We start from the raw sequence: 20,211 nt of genomic DNA, 5'->3' as shown, positions 1-20,211 counted from the left end.
AGACCTGGTTTCTATGGCAATAAGCAGCTGCCCATCAAGATCCCCCAAGTACTCCAGTAATGTTATGAGAGGATCTCATATCAGATAGACCCAAGACTTAAGGACATCAAGTGGAACGAGCAAAAGCTAATAAGAAATTCAGTAAAGGTACATGGAGTGTTACCAAATCCCTCAGGAATGTTCCAAGGGCAGTGGAAGAAACACTAAGTGATGAGTGCCCTCTGCAAGGTATTTATTGCAACCAGCGTGAAGGAGGCCCATTGCAAATACAGCAAAACTGGAAAATGAGTGGAATTTAAAAGTTCAACAGAAGAAAGCCAACCTATGGCAACCCCCAAAACAAGAGGCACTAAAGTCTCTATTTTCTGTCATCTCTAAATAGTCCTGCAGAGCAAACAGACCTGAGCTCAACTCCCCAGCTCAGCCTGTAAGCCTAGCCCTACCTTGACCTTAATTATTACCTGGAGAATAATCTCTCCAAAGAACTAAAGCCATAAACAGATCACAGAGAAGGATAATTTCAGATCTCCCCCTGGTTCCAGAATTACCAGTTGTGTATCCATCACCATCTCGTGCTGCATGTTGAAAACTAAGATCTTCAAGCAGTTTTGCTATTTAAGAAAGTTTTTTCCCCTCCTATTGGTGATTAAAAGCAAATTACAATTCTACTACCTGTATTATGTGACCTCTGAGCCTCTCAATTATTTATTGGGAAATCTGTGAACTGCACGTGAAGATCTTCTGGCTCTGTCAGTGCATGAGTGAGGAAAAAGTTGAAGAACAGCTGGAATTTTGAAATAAATCCACAGCAAATGAATGGTAATCTACATGGTGTTTACTGTAGATACAGTGAATTATGAAAGCAATTACAGCCCACTATTTATTTAAACACTTTTTCTAAACAATATTAAATCATAGCAGCTAATCAGAGCCCCGGTTTGATTTTTGCACGTTTCCTGGTTTGATTATATAAATATTTAAAGAGTGGAAAAAAAAAATACTTTGCACTCCCCACCAAAATCTTCTACCCAGCAGGAAAACCACTTGCAAATGACTGAGGATGAGAAATATTCAGGGAGGTTTGGGTGAGTGCAGGCTCTCCCCTGCAATGTGTTGCCTTCAGACCCTCCTGCAGTATAGTGGAGTTCATTTAATTTGTTTAAAAGAAAGCAAGACGTTGTTAATTAATGCTAACACCTATTATGTCTTTTTCTGCCACAGAAACTCGTCTATTTTGAGAGAGAGAGGGGGAAAAAGCAACAAAAGAAGATCCCAAAGGAGGTGAAGGTCAGCCCCGGGCTGCTGATGAGAGAGGGATCACCCAGGGGGTGACGCCAGCGCTGCCACCATTCACGAAGAGCCTGGCTGTGTCACAGCCAGACCTGTGGAACCTGCAGCACTGCTCACAGCGTTTGCTGAACACTGGGGAAGTCCTCTGGCCGTGGTGACGGGGCTGCTCCCTGCAGCAAAACCTGCCCCAACTTTTCCTCCACAGGACAGAAAGTGACTCCTCTTGATGGAGCCAGTGGTGCTGTGGTGCCTTGAACAGCCACAAAGTGCCTCACCCACTGGTTCTCACCACCTCTCAGCTCACCAGCAGCTAGCTCTGCTTGGTGCTGGGTTTGAGGAAGATGAGGAAGGACCTGGTGGTGCTGGAAGAAGATGGGACACCTTGAGCCATCAGCTGGGTGCTGGCTGCTGACCAGACGTTTGCCTTTCCCTCCAGCACCCAGTCCCAAGCACGGCTGCGAGAGTGACTTCATGACTTCAGTGATGAGCAACACCAGAGTGGCTTCTCTCTGCATGGGAAGTGTGGCCAAGAGCCTGTCAAGTGACTGAAGGGCTGGAAATTTGCTGCTGGAAATGTGGATGTCACTGAGGTCCAGCAATGAGTGCAGGGGAGCACCTGCATGCTTGTGCACACTTGTTGGCACGTTACAGGCTCTGAGCTGACTCTGAAACACTTTCTGGGAGAGGAGAGCACTTACTGCACTTCTCTTTCCCCTCCCAGCTGGGAACCAACTCAGCTTCTCCCTTCCTGCTCTCTGTTTATCCCTCCCAGCAGTGGCGGCACAGAAAAATCCCAAGGCTGGAAAGGAGCTCCAGGAACATCTCATCCAGGATTGTGCTTCTCTATCCTTGAAAGATGCTCATCAAACCTCTCCATAACGGCCCCCAGTAATGGAATGTCCACCACCTTCCCAGGGTGGACAGCTGGCAAGAATTCCTCCCAGTGGCAAAGCCAAGGTGGCCTTGGCACCACCCAGGAACCCTCAAGCATCTTGCAGCCTGTGTACTCAGGGACAGAGCTTGGCCTTCTCATGACAGCTTGATTTGCTCCATGCTTGGCCTGTGAGCATAGTCCACATCCTTTTCGGATGAATCACTCCCCACTGCTGCTGTCAACCTTGAGCCCAACAGAGAAACCTTGTTGTTTTTTCTCCCTTGGTTGTTTCTAGCCAAGTGGTGACTCAGCTGTCAGAGGTGAATAACTCTTCTTGCTTTGTCTGAACACTCATTAACCATCCAGAGCCATAAAAAGCAATTTTTCCATAGCTCTCCCTCCACAAGGCTGGATTTCAGAGCAAGAGGGATGGCCTGAGATTTAGTGGGAAATTCATAAAGGTGCTCAATAGCTCTGCAGGGCATAGGAACCCTATATGGTTCTGGGTCACATGGCAGAGGGTTTTATCAGCAGTGATTGAGGGTCTGGGCAGAAAAAAGAAGCAGATCCTACCCACAGCACATAGCAAAGCCTACAGACACTGCATGGAAATCATTAACAACAAAAATCTGCTACCCCAGGCGTTTGCCTGACTCCCATGCCTGCCCTGGGACCTGCTGCTGTTTCATTTCTCTTCTTTTTTTTCATCTTTCTCTGAAATCTCAGCAGCAAGGATTTCCTCATCTTCTTCTGCCGTGGAAATCACCCGAATGGTGACTGAATGATCAGGAGATTCTGAAGATATTTCTTCTCCCAGGCGGGTTTGTGCTTTGTGGGATGTGACAGGCGATCTCTGGTGCACGGGTGATTTTGGTGGGGTTGGGGTGACGCTGGAACCCTGCAGTAAAAAGTAAAAAAAGAGACAAAAGCAACTTTAGCAGATCCTTGCCTACTACCCCTAACACGGCAAAGCCAGGCAGGTGTTCTGTGCTTCCACCACAGGATCTCTGCATTGGGATGTCAGCTTGCTGCTAGAAATGCTCCCTGCAAGAGGGGCAGCTGGATTATATCCTGCATGTCTTGAGAAACACAGAGAGAGGAGCACAGCAGAGCTTTCTCACTCCTCCTGCACTGACTCTCATTTTGCTCCTGAAGCTTCTGGAGGGGCTGATCTTGGCCAAACATGGCAGAAGTGCTGTTGTGAGAGAGCAGTCCCAGACTGCCCTGTCCTCCTTTAGCCAGGAGCCTTAGAAGCCTGCCCCACGGATGTGCCATGGAGAGGGATGTTAGCAGGGTCCTGCTCACCCATTAGAGGGATTAGTTCCCAATACATGCACCCTTCAGCAAGTAGGCTTGTTTTCACTCATTCAGAGCCCTCAGTGCCACTGTTCACTGCTGCTAACTGGTTATGAATTAATGTTAAACACCATTTGAAGCCTCTCATGCCTCTGAAGGACTGCAGAAATGCAGCTATGCTTGGCATCAGCCTGGTGTTTACCCAGCCCCAAGGCCACCGCACTCCCTACGAGCTCCTCTTTTCCCTCCCTCCACACATCCAGATGTGATAAGTGTGCATGGTTCCATGCTGAGAAGAGTAACAACAAGGTCTGCACTGAGACAGAATTTTCTTTACAAGTTTAGTGGAGACAGTTGGGAAAAAAATGGGAAAAAACCACACAGAGCCGTTTTTTTCAGCTGTTTGTGACAAAAAGCAAGGGGATTCATGCAGAGCTAATAGGATGGTGTTGCCTGCTGTGGAGACCTCTGCCCCAACCACATGGGGAAAGCTTTGAAATATTGACTGGGCTGCAGGTGCCAGCATTGCCCTTGTCCTGCCAGTACAACGATTAATTATGAGGGGCTCTGCAGGATGGAAGAGACATTAATTCGTCTGTGGCTATAGCCCAGCTACAAATTAGACTCAGGTTTAGCACAGGTAGGCAAAAATAAAATGTATTTCCCTTTTGTATAGCAAAACAAACCCCTGCGGGACACTGGCATTCCTCCAAGGGCCTGTACAAGGTGTTGGCTCACCCCTTCCTGTCTGCCCACGCTTTGACAGACCCCAATGTCCTGAGCTCACCCTTTTAAGGCACCTTAACCACTTCAGAGCTGGTGGGGGACAGCAGACTTGGCATCGAAGGAAGCAAAGTCAAATTGCCACGCTCCCCATGCTGACCTGTGCCTCCTGCATCGCCTTCAGCTCCTTCAGCCTCCACTGGAGCTGCTCCAGGGGCCCTTTGCCCCTCATCCTCCCCGTGGCAGCCAGGGCAGCCTTGAAGAGCTTTGGGGTGTCAGCTTTTGGGAGGATGATCAGTGGATCTCCGGGGTCTCCCTTCTCATCTTTGGGTTTGTTGTTGTTTTTCAGCATTTTCCTACAGCACGGAAAGGGACAGGTGATGTCAGTCCGGACGCATTTTATTAGCTGGATTTTATAATGCAGAGAAACCAAGCGGTAAAAGGACAAGGATCTTTTTATGTCTCAGAGAGGACAGAACAACAAATCTAAGCAATGTTAAAAACTAAACCGAATCTTTTCATGGAATTTTAAACGCAGGCACTTTGGCCACGCTCCTTCCCCCGCCCCACCCACTCTTAGAGGCGAAGGTTCGCAGCCGGCGCCTGCCCAGCGCAGCGGCGAGGGCCGGGTGCCCTCTGCCGAGGGACAGCGGCTCCAGCCCGGAGCTTTCCCAGGGCTTCCCTCACACAGAAAACTCCGCTGAGACTGCGAAGCCCAGGCTCTGCTGTTTTTAAACCCCCACAGCTTAGAAAGCAGCAGCCCAGCACGCACTTGGCCTTCTTACGCAGCAGCTTCTGAGACTCCGGGTAATGCACCAAAATCTCGTTCAAGTCCTTCTTCTCCAAAATAAAAAGGTTGGCGAAGCCGTGGGCCACGACGTTCGCTGTCCGGCGATTTCCCCCTCCTGCTGCCAGCAAGCTGGGAGAGACAATGCAAGACATCAACACCTCTGTTCACAGGCTCAGAAGGTCAAATCTCCTTTATATGTCTCCATCTCTCTTTTCAGGGGACTCAGAGTTTAATTTTCACTCCCGATGGAATTTACCGTGCACAATTTTTAAAGAATGATAAAGGGAAACTTTTTGTGGAGCACTATATAAAAAATTATTTGCAGGTTTGAAGGGTTAAATATTGCGTTTTACACCAGTCTGATGTCTTCTGGGCTGTGAGGAGGCTGCAGTATTGCTGTGTTGCCAACTGGTTCAGGGCTTTCCATGCCCATTAAATGGGTGGATTAATGACTGGGAGACTGTATTTGTGGAGCACCTTTTCTTATCAATTTTCCCATTCCTCCATCCCTATTTCTTTGTTTACCATCACCAGCTCCCCAGGAAGAAGACAACATGATGACAAGAACAGCAGGAAAGCTGTAATTTGTGTACCAGCTGCTGCCCAGTGTTCATGGCTCTCAGTCACGAAGATTAATTGGGGTGCTGCTGATCCTTCCACTTGCCACCCTCCTCACCCAGAGCCCACGTGCTGCATTTCTGTGGCTCCCTGAAAATGCTTCACTCACCTGATTTCTCCAAAGACAGATCCAGCTTTCAGAGTCACCAGCACGGATTTGCCATCGGGTCCCCCCAGCACCTGCACTTGTCCCGCCTGGATAATGTACATCTCGCGGCCTATTTCTCCCTGCAGTAAGAAGGGAGCTGGGTGGGATGCCCAGAAACAGGGAGGCCTTAGGCATGCCCTATGCAGCATCTTGCTGGAAACCCCTGTGATCCTACTGCCCTCTCCGAGCTCCCAAAATGTTTGGATGGTGCTCACTCCTGAGCATTCTCATCCAAGCATCCCAAAGACTCCAGCAAGTTTTCCCCTGCTCTCCTGCTGTTCAGAGCTGCAGCAGAAGAGGTCAGTCTTTGTACAAGACCAGCTGCAACCGAGGATGTTTTTGATCCAAATTCCTTCCCTGTGAAGTGGCTCACCAGGGCAATGGGCCAGACCTGACTTTCCTAGTGCCCTGCACAGCCTGGCCGGGACTCCAGGCATCTTGTTACCTTCTTGCACACGTAGTCGTTGGGCAGGTAGACCACTGATCTGAGCCGCTTCAGCATGTCAAAGATCATCTGTCTGTCACAACCCTGAGCCCAAACAGAGCCAAAACATGCCAGCATTAGTCTGTGCTGGTGTGGCAGGCTGTGTCAGCCAGGGCCTGTGCTGCAGAGGGTACCTGGAAAAGGGCCACTTTGCTCACGATGTTGTAGTTCACGTCGATGGCGATGTCCAGCCTCATCTTGTCTGGCAGCTGCACCAGCAGCTCTGACTCATCTGTGAGACAAAGCAGAAAAGTGGCTGCTTCCAACACTTGATCCAAGAGTGTGGGATCCATGTGGCAGTGGGAAAGCAGCCCATGTTCTGGTGGCAGAGGGCAGGAGCCAGCTTGCACAGAAGGGTCTCCTCCAGCCTCTGCCCACCCAGCAGCCTGCAGGTCTAAATGTTTGAAGTGTGATGGAAAACCACCCTTTGCATTACCCCTGCCCTGATGGCACTCAGAAACAGACCACTGAGCCCAGGTCAGCATTCTTTTTGTCCAGGAGGGTGGGCACAGAGGTTCTGGTCCCGCCTGATAACTTAGTGGTAGGGTGAGCTGGTGGCTTTGCTGCTGGACACACTCTGGCCAGTGACTGACAGTCACTGTCCTCTCTCCAGGGCACGTGGGACACTGGACTCAGTGTGCTGTGAGTGATGCCAAGTCACCAGAGTGCTGTGACCCAGTGGCAGCCTGTGAACCCTATAGGTGGGCAAACAAGCCCCTATGCTGAAGAGTAAAATAAGCCACCCTCCATCCCCAAACTGTAGCTAGAAACATTTCAGCTCTGCAAAGCAACCACAGTAAAACGCGAGATACATCACTGACCCTTGGAGTGGCTGGATCTCACCTAGCATGCCTTGAGAGTGCCACGTGTACTCATACCACGTCTTCACCCGGTTCTGAAAACTTTTGGGGATCTTGTAGAAGTTCATGTATTTAATGGTGCTGTCCATGCAGCTCCGATAGTAAGTCTGCCCTGCAGTAGCGGCGCCGACCACGTCTCTCATCTGAATGGAAGAGGTGGAAGAGAACTTTTAGTTGCTCTCACTTATCCATCAGCAGGTTAAGCATGTAAGCCAAGCCCTAACAGCATCTGCCAAATCCTTTTTGTCTTGCACCAATGCTGGGCAGTCCTCCCATGGGGAAAACAAACCTGGAGATGCAAACCTGTGGATCAGCCCCACCAGAACCATCCCCACTCGAGGCTGGGAACCCCCCACGATGCCCACTCACCTGCCCTATCATGACAGAGAAAGCAAAGACGCCTGTGAAGTAGTTCAGCAGCTGGAAGACGATCTCAAACAGTGTCTTGGGGTCTGGCAGGCCCCCGATGGTGATGAGGGTTTTGACTGCCCAGTAGTAACAGCGGATGTAGCTGGGAGGAGAAGAGGAGAAGAGAAGCGGAGAAGGGGAGGCAGCTCTGAAGGCATTTCTGTTTCACCCCTCAGCACTGAGCTCATGGCCTCCGGCTGTGGCAAACCAGAGCCTGCTGAGAGTAATTATGGGTGACAAAGGGAAAAACTGAAGGGCTTCAGACTCCCCACCACACCTGCAGGTGCTTCTGGAGATGCTACAGGAGCAGGGGGACCTATGGTCCCTCCAGGAACCTCCACATGGGAGGCTCAGCTGCTCTGGTTACTCCTGTTTTCTGCTTCTTACAGCTCCACTGCCATAAACCAGCAACACATTTTCAGCAACATTTACACTTTTAGAAATCATCAGGGGAAAAAAAACGTGTTTGTAAGCAAATTGTTGGCATGGGATTTAGGAGATGCCAAGTGAATTCCTGATTCCCTGGTCCTGGGCATTCCCTTGGGTGCTTTCTTTACACCTGGAGACAGACACAGATTTGTACATCATACAGAATAAAGAAAAAGTAGCAACACTGACAGAGGTGTGGGCATTCATCTTGTGAGCGAAGCACTCTGCCTGTGGCATCCATCACTGACAGCACAGTGGACATTTAACACGTATATTGCCATGCTGAGGGCAAGGGCTGGCCACTGTCCCCATCCCACAGCCTGGGAATGAGGGCACTGGGCTGGTCAGAGGGGCCTGACACAGGGTACAAGGACACACAGCATCACTCCTCCATCCCAACCTGGCAGCAGCTCAACACAGACAGAAGCAGGGTTCATACTTCAATCCTGCTTGGCCAGGGAGCATTCCTTTGCTTCCCAGCACCAGGACCCCACCTCTTCAGCTGCTTCAACCTGCCACTGCTTTCCACCTGTGCCCAGCTGCAGCCTCTTCATCTTGCAGCACTGTGTATTACAGCACGTCCCATCCCTCCCGTCCTTGCCATTCTCCCTTCTCCTGGCATTCCCAACCCTTTGCATCAGGGGTTTTATGAATCCAGCTGCATCCCAATACCTCCCTTACTGCTCCAGCTCATTGCAGCAGGCTGTGCTATGTGAGACCCCCAGCCCTGGCTTGTACCTGTTTCCTTCCCCATCATAGACCCAGGTGGTGGAGCCCAGTCCTTCGTAGGCTGAGGCCCAGTAGTAGAGGCAGGAGTTGACGTGCAGGCTGTACAGTAAGTAGGCAGTGGTCCGAATCACTCTGCGGGAAAACCAGGAGAGAGCAGGAAGGGAGATGATGTGTGCTGGAGAAGGATGCCAGGTCCCCCCTGGTATCAGCAGGAGCCTTGGAGTGATGACCATACAGGTCCTGCCAATGCAGGAATCACAGAGCACCCCAACCCTGCTGCTGCCTCCTGCAGCCCCAGAAGTGCCAGAAAAAGTGGTTTATCTGCTGATGGGCTCCTCTTCACTGCCAGCACCCCTGTCCCCGTGGGTTGGAGAGAGGTGATCCTACCCATGCAGGCTTTTGGACCCCATGTCCCACTGCATCAGCCAATGTCCATGTCACCCAGCCCAGGCATAGCAGGGAAATAAATCAGGGACCCTGAACAAGTGCAGAACGAAGTGAACCTTCCTCCCCAGTGGCAAACAGCAATTCCATGCTCCCTCTTTCCCGCCATGCCCCTCACCTGTAGATGTATGCCTTGGTCAGGATGGCCTCCAGACGGTTGTTGAACTCAAAGAAGGCCATGTACTGGGAGGAGAAGGAGAATTGCATGTTCCAGGTTCCCCATTGGGAGAGTCACCTCCCCATAAAAACCCTCTGCCCCTCCATTTCCCTCCTGCAGCCTGCCTGCAGCATGGACTGCCACAGACAGATTTGTCTCCATCTATAAGTGCCCTTCTAGTCAAACGTGAGTGGTTCCGGATTGAAATGAAGTGTTTGACCAACAGCCTTGCAAAGCCTTTGGGACAAAACTTCCCTCCATTTTATAATCCTCTTGTCATCATCAATGAGTCTAACCAGACATAGCTCACCCCAGCCAGCACAGGACTCCTCCATGTCCGCTGCAGCTGCTGTTCTGCCTGGCTTTGTAAGCTCTGACTCACCTTCAGACAGCGAGGAAAGCGCAGGAGGGGGTTGACACCGACTTTGAAGTAGAAGAAATCCAGCGGCAGGAGGCACAGCACATCCATCTGAGATCCACACAGGGAGAAACCGCTGTGGGGACCTGCAGCAGCACTGGGGTGGGGCTGCAACCCACAGGGCAGATTAAAGATTCAGATGAATAAAGAAAATTATGACAGACCTTGAAGCGTTGTGAGTGCAGGTAGTTTTTTTTCATGGCGTCTTTGTCAGTCTGGTTGGGAACAGGAAGGAGAGAGAGAGGAATATTGATTATTGCTTAGAGAAAGGAAAGCTAGGGCCAACGTGGTCATGTTTCTGCACCACAACAGGGAAGATGCTCCCTTTGTGCCTGGAAAGGGGAGCAGAGCAAGTGGAGAAGACCTGGCTGTATGCCATCTTCCCATCCTACCTTGGGACATCCCGTGTTGATTTTGCATCCCAGAAAAAGCACATCACAGTGCCAGCACCACAAAAATCAGCATTTGCAGGGGAAACTCCCTGTCTGAGCATCTCCATGGCCATGGGAAGGCTGTACCCTCAAGGTGTGATTTTTCACAGTTTAATTGAATATGGAAATGAAATCAAGGGCTTCCCTTATCTCAGGCATGTGATCTATGTGTTCAGATTGCAATTGCTAATGCATCCTGCCTGGCATGCTCCTGAAAATTAACCCCGGAGTTACGCCCATGCCCCAGGTTGGCAGCTCATGGCTGTGCCAGGGCCAGGCAATGAGCACCTCACCACGGGCAGAACCACCCCATGGAGCAGCACCCTGCAGGCATCCCTACCCAGGAACAGGGCTACCACAGACCACACAGTTTCTAGATAGGATGGTATTGATTTCATAGTAAAAAATGGTGCGTTTGGCAGACAAGAAGACTGCCAGCTTATCCACTCCATGTCAGGAGAGATGCTTGTGGTTTCTGAGAGTGGAGAGCCCTGATGGCTATGGCCATGGTGGGAGGGCTTGGAGAGCTCGATTCAGACACCAGCACCACCCATGTCACTCGGGGTGATGAGAGTGGGAGGCCCCCAGAGCTGGCCCCCGCTGGTGGCATGCAGTGCCCTGCCACTCACGATGATGTCTCCCCCCTGAACGAACTGCAGCCGGGTCTGAAAGATGAGGATGTCCAGCAGATAAATGAGGTCACAGAGGTAGTCCACCAGCAGCCAGTAGTGGATGTTTGCTGGAGTCTGGTAGGGGAAAGCCCAGCGGACAGGGATCAACCAGCAGTTCCAGTTCCAGGCCATGACAACAAAGAACAGCCACAGCACGTACATCAAATCTGCACACAGGGAACAGCACCACATCAGCTGGGCAGACATCCCTCCCCTGTGTGAATCCTTTACACAAAGGGGTTTTCATCCCCTGACCTGCCCTCAGCACAACAGGAAAACCTGCAGGAAGTCTCTTGGTGACAGTGTTAAATTGCAGATGATCTGGGCTCTAGCACAGGATGAACACCCCTGGTCACAGAGTACACCATGCCTTATCAAAAAGCTTCTTCTAACTTTGCTCATTCAGCTATACTTGCTTTTGCTTTGCTCCCACAACACCAACTTCCCTGTTTTGCTTTCTCCCCTCCAGCTGTGCTGAACTGGTGGCTGGCTGCCTGAGCCCAGGGGCTTCCAAAGGACTGAGGAATATGAAAGACTAAGGAGAGAGCTGGGCTTCTGCGGGGTGGCCACAAGGCAGTGGATTTTTCTTTTGTGGTTTTAACTTTTTTGGGGGGGTATCCACACCACAGGGAAAGCAGAATGCCTGGTCATGCTCCTGACACCCACAGATGGAAGTATTTAGGAAAGCCTGTGCCTTATGGAGGAATTTAAAATTCTGGGCTTTAGTGAAAACTAAGTTGTGCCTTGCTTAGTTCTCCTCCCCTCTTTACACCTTCTCCCCTCCTCCCTGTCTCTCCCCCAGTCCCACCAGCTCACCCCCAGCCCAGGCACGAGGCCATGCTCCATCACTCACTGGTGAGCGGGTCGATGCTGCTGGGGAAGTGGTAGCTTTTCAGGCGGTCCAGCCAGGGCCGGGACTTGAATGTGCAGCACAGCATCTCGCAGTAGTGGTCATCCCCCAAAGGCTTGTCCTCTGGCTCCCCTCCTGGGGCAGGCACCGCTGCTGCAGGTGCTGGCTTGGTGGGAGCTGAGAAAGGACATAGAGTTATTTCAAAGGGCAGAAAATCTTCTTACTGCAGTTTGTTTTAAGGTCTTTAAGCCGTTAATAAAGCAGCTGCCTCCCAGAAAACACAGCCTGTGTGGGGACCCACCAGGGGAACACTCCTAGCCCCACCTGAACTCACATGCCACAGGGCTCTCATCGTCCGAGCTGACATCGGGGTCAATCAGCTTCTCCTTCACCTTCTCGGTCCTCTCTTTGAAGAGCCTCACCAGCTCCTGGAGCCGGGTGTTGATGATGGCACTGCTCAGGCTCGTGGCCGAGCCGATGCGCTCGGGCAGGCTGTGGGGAGACCAGCGGGCATTTCATGAAGGTAGGAAAGCCCCAGGGCAGGTCCATGGGATCATAGAATCCTGGAATGGTTTGGGTTAGAAGGGACCTTAAAGCTGATCTCATTCCAACCCCTTGCCACAGGCAGGGACACCTTCCTTTAGACCAGGTTGCTCCAAGCCCCATCCAACCTGGCCTTGAACCATGACCCAGTCATGATCCATTCTTTAACCTACAACACCTGAATTAGGATTTACCTGTATTTATTTGGGTATTGTGTAGTGAGAAGAACACAAAGCAGCACGGCTCCCTCTCCCTTTGGTTTCCCAGCACTGTAGGATCTTTGCTATTTCCACCCAAGCCCTGGGATGTGAACCCCTGGCTGACCCAGAGCCCCTGGGTCCCATTACACACCTTTTCCTCTGCTCCTCATCCCAGCCCAGCACTCGGGTGGGGGACTGGCTCCCCAGCCCCTCGTCCAGACCATCCTCTGGGAGCAGTCGCTTCCTCCTGCAGACACAAACACAGCAACAGAGGATGGGCTTCTCTCCCACTCTCAGCTGGTTCCTCTCCCTCCTCTTCCTCCTCCTCCTCCCAGGTGTCATCTGTTTTCCATTCCCCCTTCTCCTAGTAGGGTCAGTTTCCCCTAATTTTTGACGTTGCCTGGAGTAAATGGGAGTGAACCCCCACTGCTACTTTCCTGCTAAAGCCGTGTTTCTCCCTGAGCACCAATAAGCCCTTGGCTCCATGGACGTGAAGCCACCTGGCTCATTTTGCAACCCAATTTGGATACCTGGCAAAATGCACAGAGGGCAGGCATCACCCTGTGCTTGCCCCCAGTGCCATAGCATCACATCACTGCACTTCAAGAGGCAGGCAAGGAAAGTGCAGTGCCAGCGATACCTAGAAGTTGTGTCCTAACACAGCTGGGCACAGATGGGTTTCTCAGATGACTTCCTTTCATGTGAGCAAGCAAGGTGTCAGAAGGGAAACTGAATATGCAGATAGCAGTCCCAGCAAAAATCTGGACTGGTTTCCAAACCTGCAGCCAAGCCCAGAATTTTAACTGTAATGAAGGAATGATCTCCTGCCACCACAGCCGCTGATTCCCCTGGCCATGGCACAAAATGTCTTAGTGCTGTGTGTGGAGCAGGAGCAAAGCAGGATGCTGAGGCAGGTCATCCTGCCATCACAAATTTCCCAAAGAAAGCCACATGCTGTGAACCCAGCACCTTCAACCTTGCTGGCTCTCAGGTGTGTCCTGCTGGGAGGTGGAGCAGGTGAACAAGACTGATGAACCTTCACTTCCCAAGTGCCCAGTGAAGGGGTGGAGGAAAACCACAAACCTCCTTTTAAAGTGCTCTCAAATGTGGATGGAGGAGTTCCCCAAACCATCAGTTTGGAGAAATAGTCATGCCAAGGTCCATATTGTTGTTAGGACAACATCCATTGCCTCTCACCAGTTCCAGCTGCCCTTCCCCTGCCTCTGTCCCCTCAGGGCACCACGCTGCCCTGCTGGCCTGTCCTCATCCCTGAGCAAGCCCAGAAGCCTGCACTGACAGCACCTTTCTCTGTAAAGGGGACTGTGCAGCAGCAGCCCACACACACCCTCCCCTGAGCAGCCAGCTGGGATGAAAGGCCCCGTCACAGCCTAAACATGGCTCTGGTTTTGGTGCCCTTGGAATGCTGCAGCCAGAGGCCACAGGCACTAGGACTCGTGGGATGCATAGGGTCCCTGCCCATATGGCATCAGCCAGAGTATCCTGGTATTTATCTGCAGGAGCTTGTTTCCAGGCTCCAATTAGATGTGTGGCTCATTTGTGATGAGTCTTTTATGACTCTGTCTAAACCGTTTTAACTTAAATCCTTCACAGACTCACGTAAGAAATAACTCAAGACTGTGGCCAGCAGAAGGGATTTAGGGATAACTGAGTGACTGCTCAATGCAGAGTTATGTCCTCTTCCCCTGGAAACACCAGCAGGAGATGAGCATTTTCCTTCTGGTTCACAATAATTAAATTTTAGCTCTTTATGTAGGAGAATAGGAGTTCCTTGCTTTTAAAAATACCCAGCTCTACCAAAGGACCTCCAGTGTTGCTTTGAGACACTCCCTGGAGACCCAGCAGAAAGGTTTACATGCTCACACGTGTAGCTGAAATATGTTTAGTGCTGTCAGTATTTTCCCTGCAGGTATTTCACATGAAGCCTTGGGCTCTGCTGTCCCAGTTTAAACAGCTGTTCAACAGACTGGATTGTGGACATTTTTGCCATTTTATTTGCTCCTCCAGGAGCTTGTTTACTAAAAGATCCAAACTATTAAGTGAGAATGACTACAGCACCTGGTTTACAGCACAGAAAAAACCTCCACTTCAGTTTTCATTTTTAACCCTCTGCAAGAGTGAGCCTCAAAAAATCCTAATGCCACAACAGAAAAAGATCCATCAGCTTTCTCTGGCCTAAATTTTAAAGCTCAGTTTTAATCCTCCCTCTCTCTAAGCATGGAATCACTGAATGATCTGGGTTGGAAGGGACCTTAAAAGACCGTTTAGTCCAGCTCCCTGGTATGGGCAGGGACACCTTCCAACTAAACCAGGTAGCTCCATGCCTCATCCAACCTGGCCTTGAACACTTTGAGGGATGGGGCTTCTACCACTCCTCTGAAAGCACAAACTCAGGGGGGACGTGCTACAAACCCTTGCAGCAAAAATACAAGAAGAAAATTGTTTATTATGATGACGAAGGCTCATATCCAGCACATGAACCCCCTGTGCTGTGGATTTGGGAACACAGACACGTGGACAAGAGACAAATGGGCTTTGACCATGGCCTGGGGATTGAGCCCTCTCCAGGAGGACACGCAGACAGGGCTAGGGACAGCCCACAAAAGCTTTAAACAAAATGTAACCATTTAAATAAAAAATGCAAACAAGAGGCAAAGCTTTCACCATCTCCTCTGCTGTGCACCAGGGTGACACCCGCTGCACACACATCACTGTCCAAATCTGCTGGAAATGGGTATCTCCACATGGTTGTATCAGTTTTCCTGTCCTGGCACCCTTGGGGGAGCCAGGGACCGCGCCTGGGCAGAGCCATACCTGGGGGATGCTGCGCCGGGCACCGCCAGCAGGTTGGGAGCACTGGCGGTGGGCACTGGTAAAGAGGTAGCATGGATCTCCACAGCATGGCCTGGGCTGTCCACATCCTTGATCTCCAGGGTGGGGTAATTACCTGCTCCGTGGGGAAGGACAATAATGGCAGGTGAGGAGGGTGCAGGGCCCTGCCTGCAGCCAGGATGGCTCCCCAGACCCCATCACTGCCACAGAGCTGCCCCCAGGCCCTGCAGCGTGTTGGGTGGCTTCTCCTTCTCCCTCTGTTCCCTTCTTACCTAGCACTCCTTTCTCCTAAGCATTTGGAGCACTTCTTTATCTTTTTTTTTGCCCAGTTTTTAACACTCTAAGAACTGCCATCTGCTCCCCTTCTGCTTGCCCAGCTTGCAGTGATTGCAGCTACTCCATCTGAGTGTTGGGTTCCCATGGTTTGGAAAACAGTGGAGATTAGGATTCCCAGCTGCAGGTGCTATGCAGGAATCCAGGATTTCCAGGAGCAAACCTGGTCCTAGGGTGTAGAAATTCTCCTGGTTCTTCTGACTGTAAACACATGGATCGTGACAGCTCTGAATCACACAGTGTTTGCTTTTCATGCAGAATAAGGCACTATTTAAATAAGCATTTATGGCTTCTTTCTTTTGCAGAGGTAATAACTGCTTCCTGCCACAAGCGAGGTTAGAAGCAGGAAGGCTGGATGTTTATAGTGGGCAAAGAAAGATGCCAGTTGTCCAAAGCAGAAATAGCACTGGGGGTTACCTTGGCCAGACCCCACAGTTGCTCAGCTGTGAAGTGTGATCTCTTTTCCTAGCTATTTAACAAAATACAATTAATTCCTGCAGGATTTCTTCCGTGGGAGGTCTTCACACATCTGAAAGTCCCCATGCACACCCTCCTGCTTCACACTGATGTGGAACTAGTGGATCAGAGTGTGACTTGATTAAATCCCTGGGAAAAGGCCTGTTTGGGTTGCAAAGTTAAAATCCTGTTGCATGTAAGGAAAAGCAGCAGAATTTGGCTTGCTGGTTAAAAACAAAGCGAAGCAAAGCTGCAGAAAAGGCAGAAAGCCGTGAACAGCAAACCTCCACCTTTCTCTCCTCTTAGTATGAGCAGGTTGCACAAATGCTGGAGAGAAAACTGTGTGCAGTGATATTGCACCCCCTGCCTGCAGGTCCTTCAGGACAGCTTTTCTGAGCAGCTCTAAACACACAGCATTTGCAAACACCCTCTAGGCTTAGCTAAAAAGGCACATAGTGATGAGGCAGAAGCAGAAAAACACGTGAATTTTGTTCCCCAGCCTCTGTGCTGCAACATGAAGCGTGCTTTTATTTTTTAAATTCTTTTCCCCCCAGAAAGCAACAAAAAAAGCAACTCCAGGAATCCCCCCCTGCACCCCTCTAATTACGCAAGGCCATCATCCAAGCCAACACTTCTAATACCTAGTGGGGATTGCTCCTCAGTGCAAAAATTGGGCTTGACAAGTCCAGCCTTTGGCTTGCTGGCGACAAGGACGGGGGTGCAGGTGGCAGCGGTGGCTCGGTAGCTGGGGACATTGGGGAGCTGCTCTAGAGCCCCGTGGCCGGGAGGGGAGGGGTCCCCGCCAGCCAGCGGCTTGTCATGCACCAGCCGGTCTAGCTCGACGTCCCGGGCCCGCCTGGCCATGCTGCTAGGAGCCTGCTAGGTGCTTCAAGCAAAGGACAAGGCATCTGAAGCTGCAACAAAACAGAGTGGTTTGAGAGGGGATGGTTGTGTCACGGTGGAAATGTGGGGCTGACGGGGGTTTGGGGCTGCCTGCTGCTCACAGGTGTTGGTAGCACACGGCTGCAGTGGTGGGCACCCTACCATGTGTTTTTCACGGAATCATGGAAGGTTAAGGGTTGGAAGGGACCTTAAAGATCATGTCCCATGGGCAGTGACATCTCCCAATAGACCAGGTTGCTCAAGGCCTTATCCAGCCTGGCCTTGAGCACTGCCAGGGTTGGGGCATCCACAGCCTCCCTGGGCAATCTGTTCCAGTATCTCACCACCCCTCACTGTGAAGAATTTCTTCCTAATATTCTAATCTAAATTCCCCCTCTTTCAATTTGTACCCATTAATCCTTGTCCTATCACTACAGTTACTGACAAATTAGCATTTTCTAGCATCATTGCTTTCTGCAAGGGCTGCATGAGAGAATCCCAGGGGTCAGGGCAAGCCATTCCCTGTGCAACTCTCCCATGTCAATGGAGTTATGCCAGGATGTGCCTTTGCTCAGTCAGGCTGCAACAGGAACTCATCACCTAATTTTCATTACCAACCATTGCTTCCTAAAATGTTATATTAAAATGTGCTTTATGTCACTGGTTATTTCCCAAATAGAGAAAAGTGGGAGAGAAAATACTTTTTATCCCTGTACATTCTCCAGCCAAAGGAGCAACTCTTATTTCACATCAGGGATTGCTTGATCAACAGGACTCAGCATTACACATTCAGAGCCAGCTCCAGACAATGCCAATATTGCCATCGTGCTGTGCCCACAGAACGCTTTACCCCAGTGAAAAGCCCTGACTGCCCATGCAGGCCCACACTGCAGAGAACTCAGCTGCCCGCTCCCTGACAGCAGGAAAGGAGAAGCTGGATTCTCCCCCTACCAGGCACTGCACACCCTGCTTCACTTCATCCCTGTTTGGCATCATACTGCTACAGGTTATACCTTCAGCATCGGTTTCAGCAGCTTCAGCTGTCTCCTCTTCCACCTTCAAAATGAAAAAAGCCATTTTAAGGAGAAAAAGCCCCACTCTGCCAGTGAAAGAGCAGACTTTACAGCTTGACTGGCTGCCCCACATCCCCCCTACCCACCAGACTCTCAGCTCGTTGCTCAGTGCCCACTTTCAGGGTGAAAGGAGCCCTCCCTCCATCCACAGCTACTGCTGCTGCCCCAGCTTCCAGCGTGGGGACATCTTGGTGGGAAACATGTCCAGTGCTGAGTGCAGTCCCTGCTCCTCCCAGGGCACTGCATCCCCTCAGAGAAGCTCTGAGCCCCCAGCACATGCTGAGCAGCAAGAGCCCATTGCAGACCCAAGCCCAAGCAGGGAGCAGTGCCATACCTGGACAAGAGCGCCTTCGAGATTACTTATCTCAGCTTCTTCCAGCTGCTCAATCCTGAGGGTCTCCTCGGCAAGGCAGGCTTCATCCACACCCTCATCATCAGGGAGACAAGGTGGCTGCAGCAGGAGTCTGGAGGGGAGAGAAAAAATGCTGCCTGGGAGACCAGGTGAGATGTGTATAAATAAAAGAGGGCACTGCATATGCATAAGCAAAAATTGCAGAGGCAGAAAGATCCAGGCAGAATGTTTCTCCTCCTGTGCATAATCATTTCTCATATAATTAAAATGGGCCAAATAAAAAGCCAAAGCCTAATTTCCGGGCAAGGCTTTCCCACAAGCACTATTCAAATCCCACGTTTGCCTGTGCAAGACACCACCAGGACACATAATTCTCATTTTCCTTCAGCAGCAGGCACAGACCTCAGCTCCACCATTCTGACAAAGGGGCTCTCAAGATTGATTTTATTGTTCTAATATAACTTCATAACTGAAATAAAAGTACCTCACGTTGCTCTGTGCACTTATCTTGATTTGCTCTTTCCTGGCAAGAAATGCAAAGCAGGGATTTGGGATAATGAGAATAATTTTAAGACAGCTAAATGCATGAAGGTATTTGGTTTATTATTTTTAATAATTTTCCCCCTTAATTTTAAAAAAAATTATGCTTCCTTCAAATGCAATCATAAATCTTTCCATCCTGAACTAGAAAACCTGTTGGTCTCTCTCTCGTTTCCCAATAAACAAACATATTGAAGGATGGAGCAGCATCTCATTCACCCCACAACTGAAGCTCAAGTTTCTATAGTGAGGCTCCAGGAACAGATTTTGATGAAACACAGACATATGGGTTTGACACTGAGTAATCATGTGTTTTCAGCTTCTTCCTCAAAATCTACCTACTTTAGGGGAATTAACAGAAAATAATATTATAGTACTAGGTAATAAATCCCTAAATGTTTATCTCATGTGAAATCAGAGCAAACTACTAAACCGAAGCAGAAAGATGTCTCTCAATACCACCTAGACCAAAGTCACCACAGCTGACAAGAACTAGGCTATTTTCTATAACAGGAAAAAATGTAAGATTGTACCTACTTGTATGAAGCAGCATTTGCAGACACAACACATAATCCTGTCTTTACATTCAGCTCTGTAACACCCGAAATAATCCCGAGTGCCCTGAATTAATGGATATGGTTTAAATAGCAGGGACCATCTCCCGAAGCTGGGTGCTCCCGCAAGAGGCGGGAGAGGGGCTGCGGTTGCTACGGGCGGCCGCGATGGAGAAGGAGCCCGTGTCACCAGGAGACACTCGCCCGTCACCAGGAGACACTCGCCTGTCACCCGGTGCCGCGTCAGCAGCGAGCCCTGGGGCCAGCCGGTTTGCCAAAGCATCGCTCCCGCATCCCATGCCTCCCCAGCAACACCCATTCCTCCCCAGCACACGGCAGCCGTCTGCCAGGCTGGGAGCTCTGCTCTGCCATGGGTGTTTCAGCCTCTCCAGCTGGTGAACACGGTTGAAACAAAAGCTGCAATCACGCTGATTTCCAACAAAGCCATAAAGGCAACGGGAGCCACTCACTCTGCACTCTCGTTCTGCTCCTCCTCTTTCTTATCTTCCTCTTTCCTCTTTTCCTCTTTCTTCTTCTCTTTCTCTCTTTTCTTCGCCTGCTCTTTCTTCCTCACCTCCTCCTTCTTCTCCTCTTCCTCTTTCTTCCTGTCCTCCTCCTCCTCCCTCTCCTCTTCCTCTTTCTTCCTGTCCTCCTCCTCCTTCCTGTCCTCCTCCTCTTTCTTCCTCTCCTCTTCCTCCTCTTCCTTCCTCTGCTCTTCCTCATTTTCACTGTCCTCTTCCTCCTCTTTCCTCCTCTCCTCTTCCTCCTCTTGCTTCCTCTCCTCTTCCTCTTTTTTCCTGTCCTCCTC

The 20,211-nt window shown here is 50.5% G+C and overlaps 1 protein-coding gene across 1 annotated transcript in view; it reads right to left on the bottom strand.

Moving 5' to 3' along the window:
- Positions 1-813: 813 nt before the first annotated feature.
- The window catches only part of CNGB1 (cyclic nucleotide gated channel subunit beta 1), a 29,232-nt gene continuing 9,834 nt past the window's right edge, over positions 814-20,211 (bottom strand). Inside the window, exons 15-35 of the mRNA XM_042027736.1 lie at positions 19,629-19,795; positions 19,387-19,470; positions 18,292-18,421; positions 17,898-17,940; positions 15,196-15,328; positions 12,515-12,610; positions 11,955-12,112; positions 11,624-11,797; positions 10,729-10,937; positions 9,833-9,883; positions 9,633-9,719; positions 9,212-9,276; positions 8,659-8,781; positions 7,453-7,594; positions 7,067-7,226; positions 6,358-6,455; positions 6,185-6,268; positions 5,701-5,819; positions 4,956-5,102; positions 4,344-4,539; positions 814-3,062 (exon numbers count right to left, since the gene is read on the bottom strand). Coding sequence (XP_041883670.1) covers positions 2,850-3,062; positions 4,344-4,539; positions 4,956-5,102; positions 5,701-5,819; positions 6,185-6,268; positions 6,358-6,455; positions 7,067-7,226; positions 7,453-7,594; positions 8,659-8,781; positions 9,212-9,276; positions 9,633-9,719; positions 9,833-9,883; positions 10,729-10,937; positions 11,624-11,797; positions 11,955-12,112; positions 12,515-12,610; positions 15,196-15,328; positions 17,898-17,940; positions 18,292-18,421; positions 19,387-19,470; positions 19,629-19,795 — 2,679 coding nt within the window. The 3' untranslated portion in view covers positions 814-2,849. The remainder of the gene's footprint in view (positions 3,063-4,343; positions 4,540-4,955; positions 5,103-5,700; positions 5,820-6,184; positions 6,269-6,357; positions 6,456-7,066; positions 7,227-7,452; positions 7,595-8,658; positions 8,782-9,211; positions 9,277-9,632; positions 9,720-9,832; positions 9,884-10,728; positions 10,938-11,623; positions 11,798-11,954; positions 12,113-12,514; positions 12,611-15,195; positions 15,329-17,897; positions 17,941-18,291; positions 18,422-19,386; positions 19,471-19,628; positions 19,796-20,211) is intronic.

Source organism: Corvus kubaryi, unplaced genomic scaffold (genome assembly GCF_017639235.1).
Source record: "Corvus kubaryi isolate FWS band 111438036 unplaced genomic scaffold, C.kubaryi_AGA036_p1.0 37300, whole genome shotgun sequence".
In the NCBI taxonomy this organism is placed as follows: Eukaryota; Metazoa; Chordata; class Aves; order Passeriformes; family Corvidae; genus Corvus; species Corvus kubaryi.
This window is presented reverse-complemented; position numbering and strand designations above follow the sequence as displayed.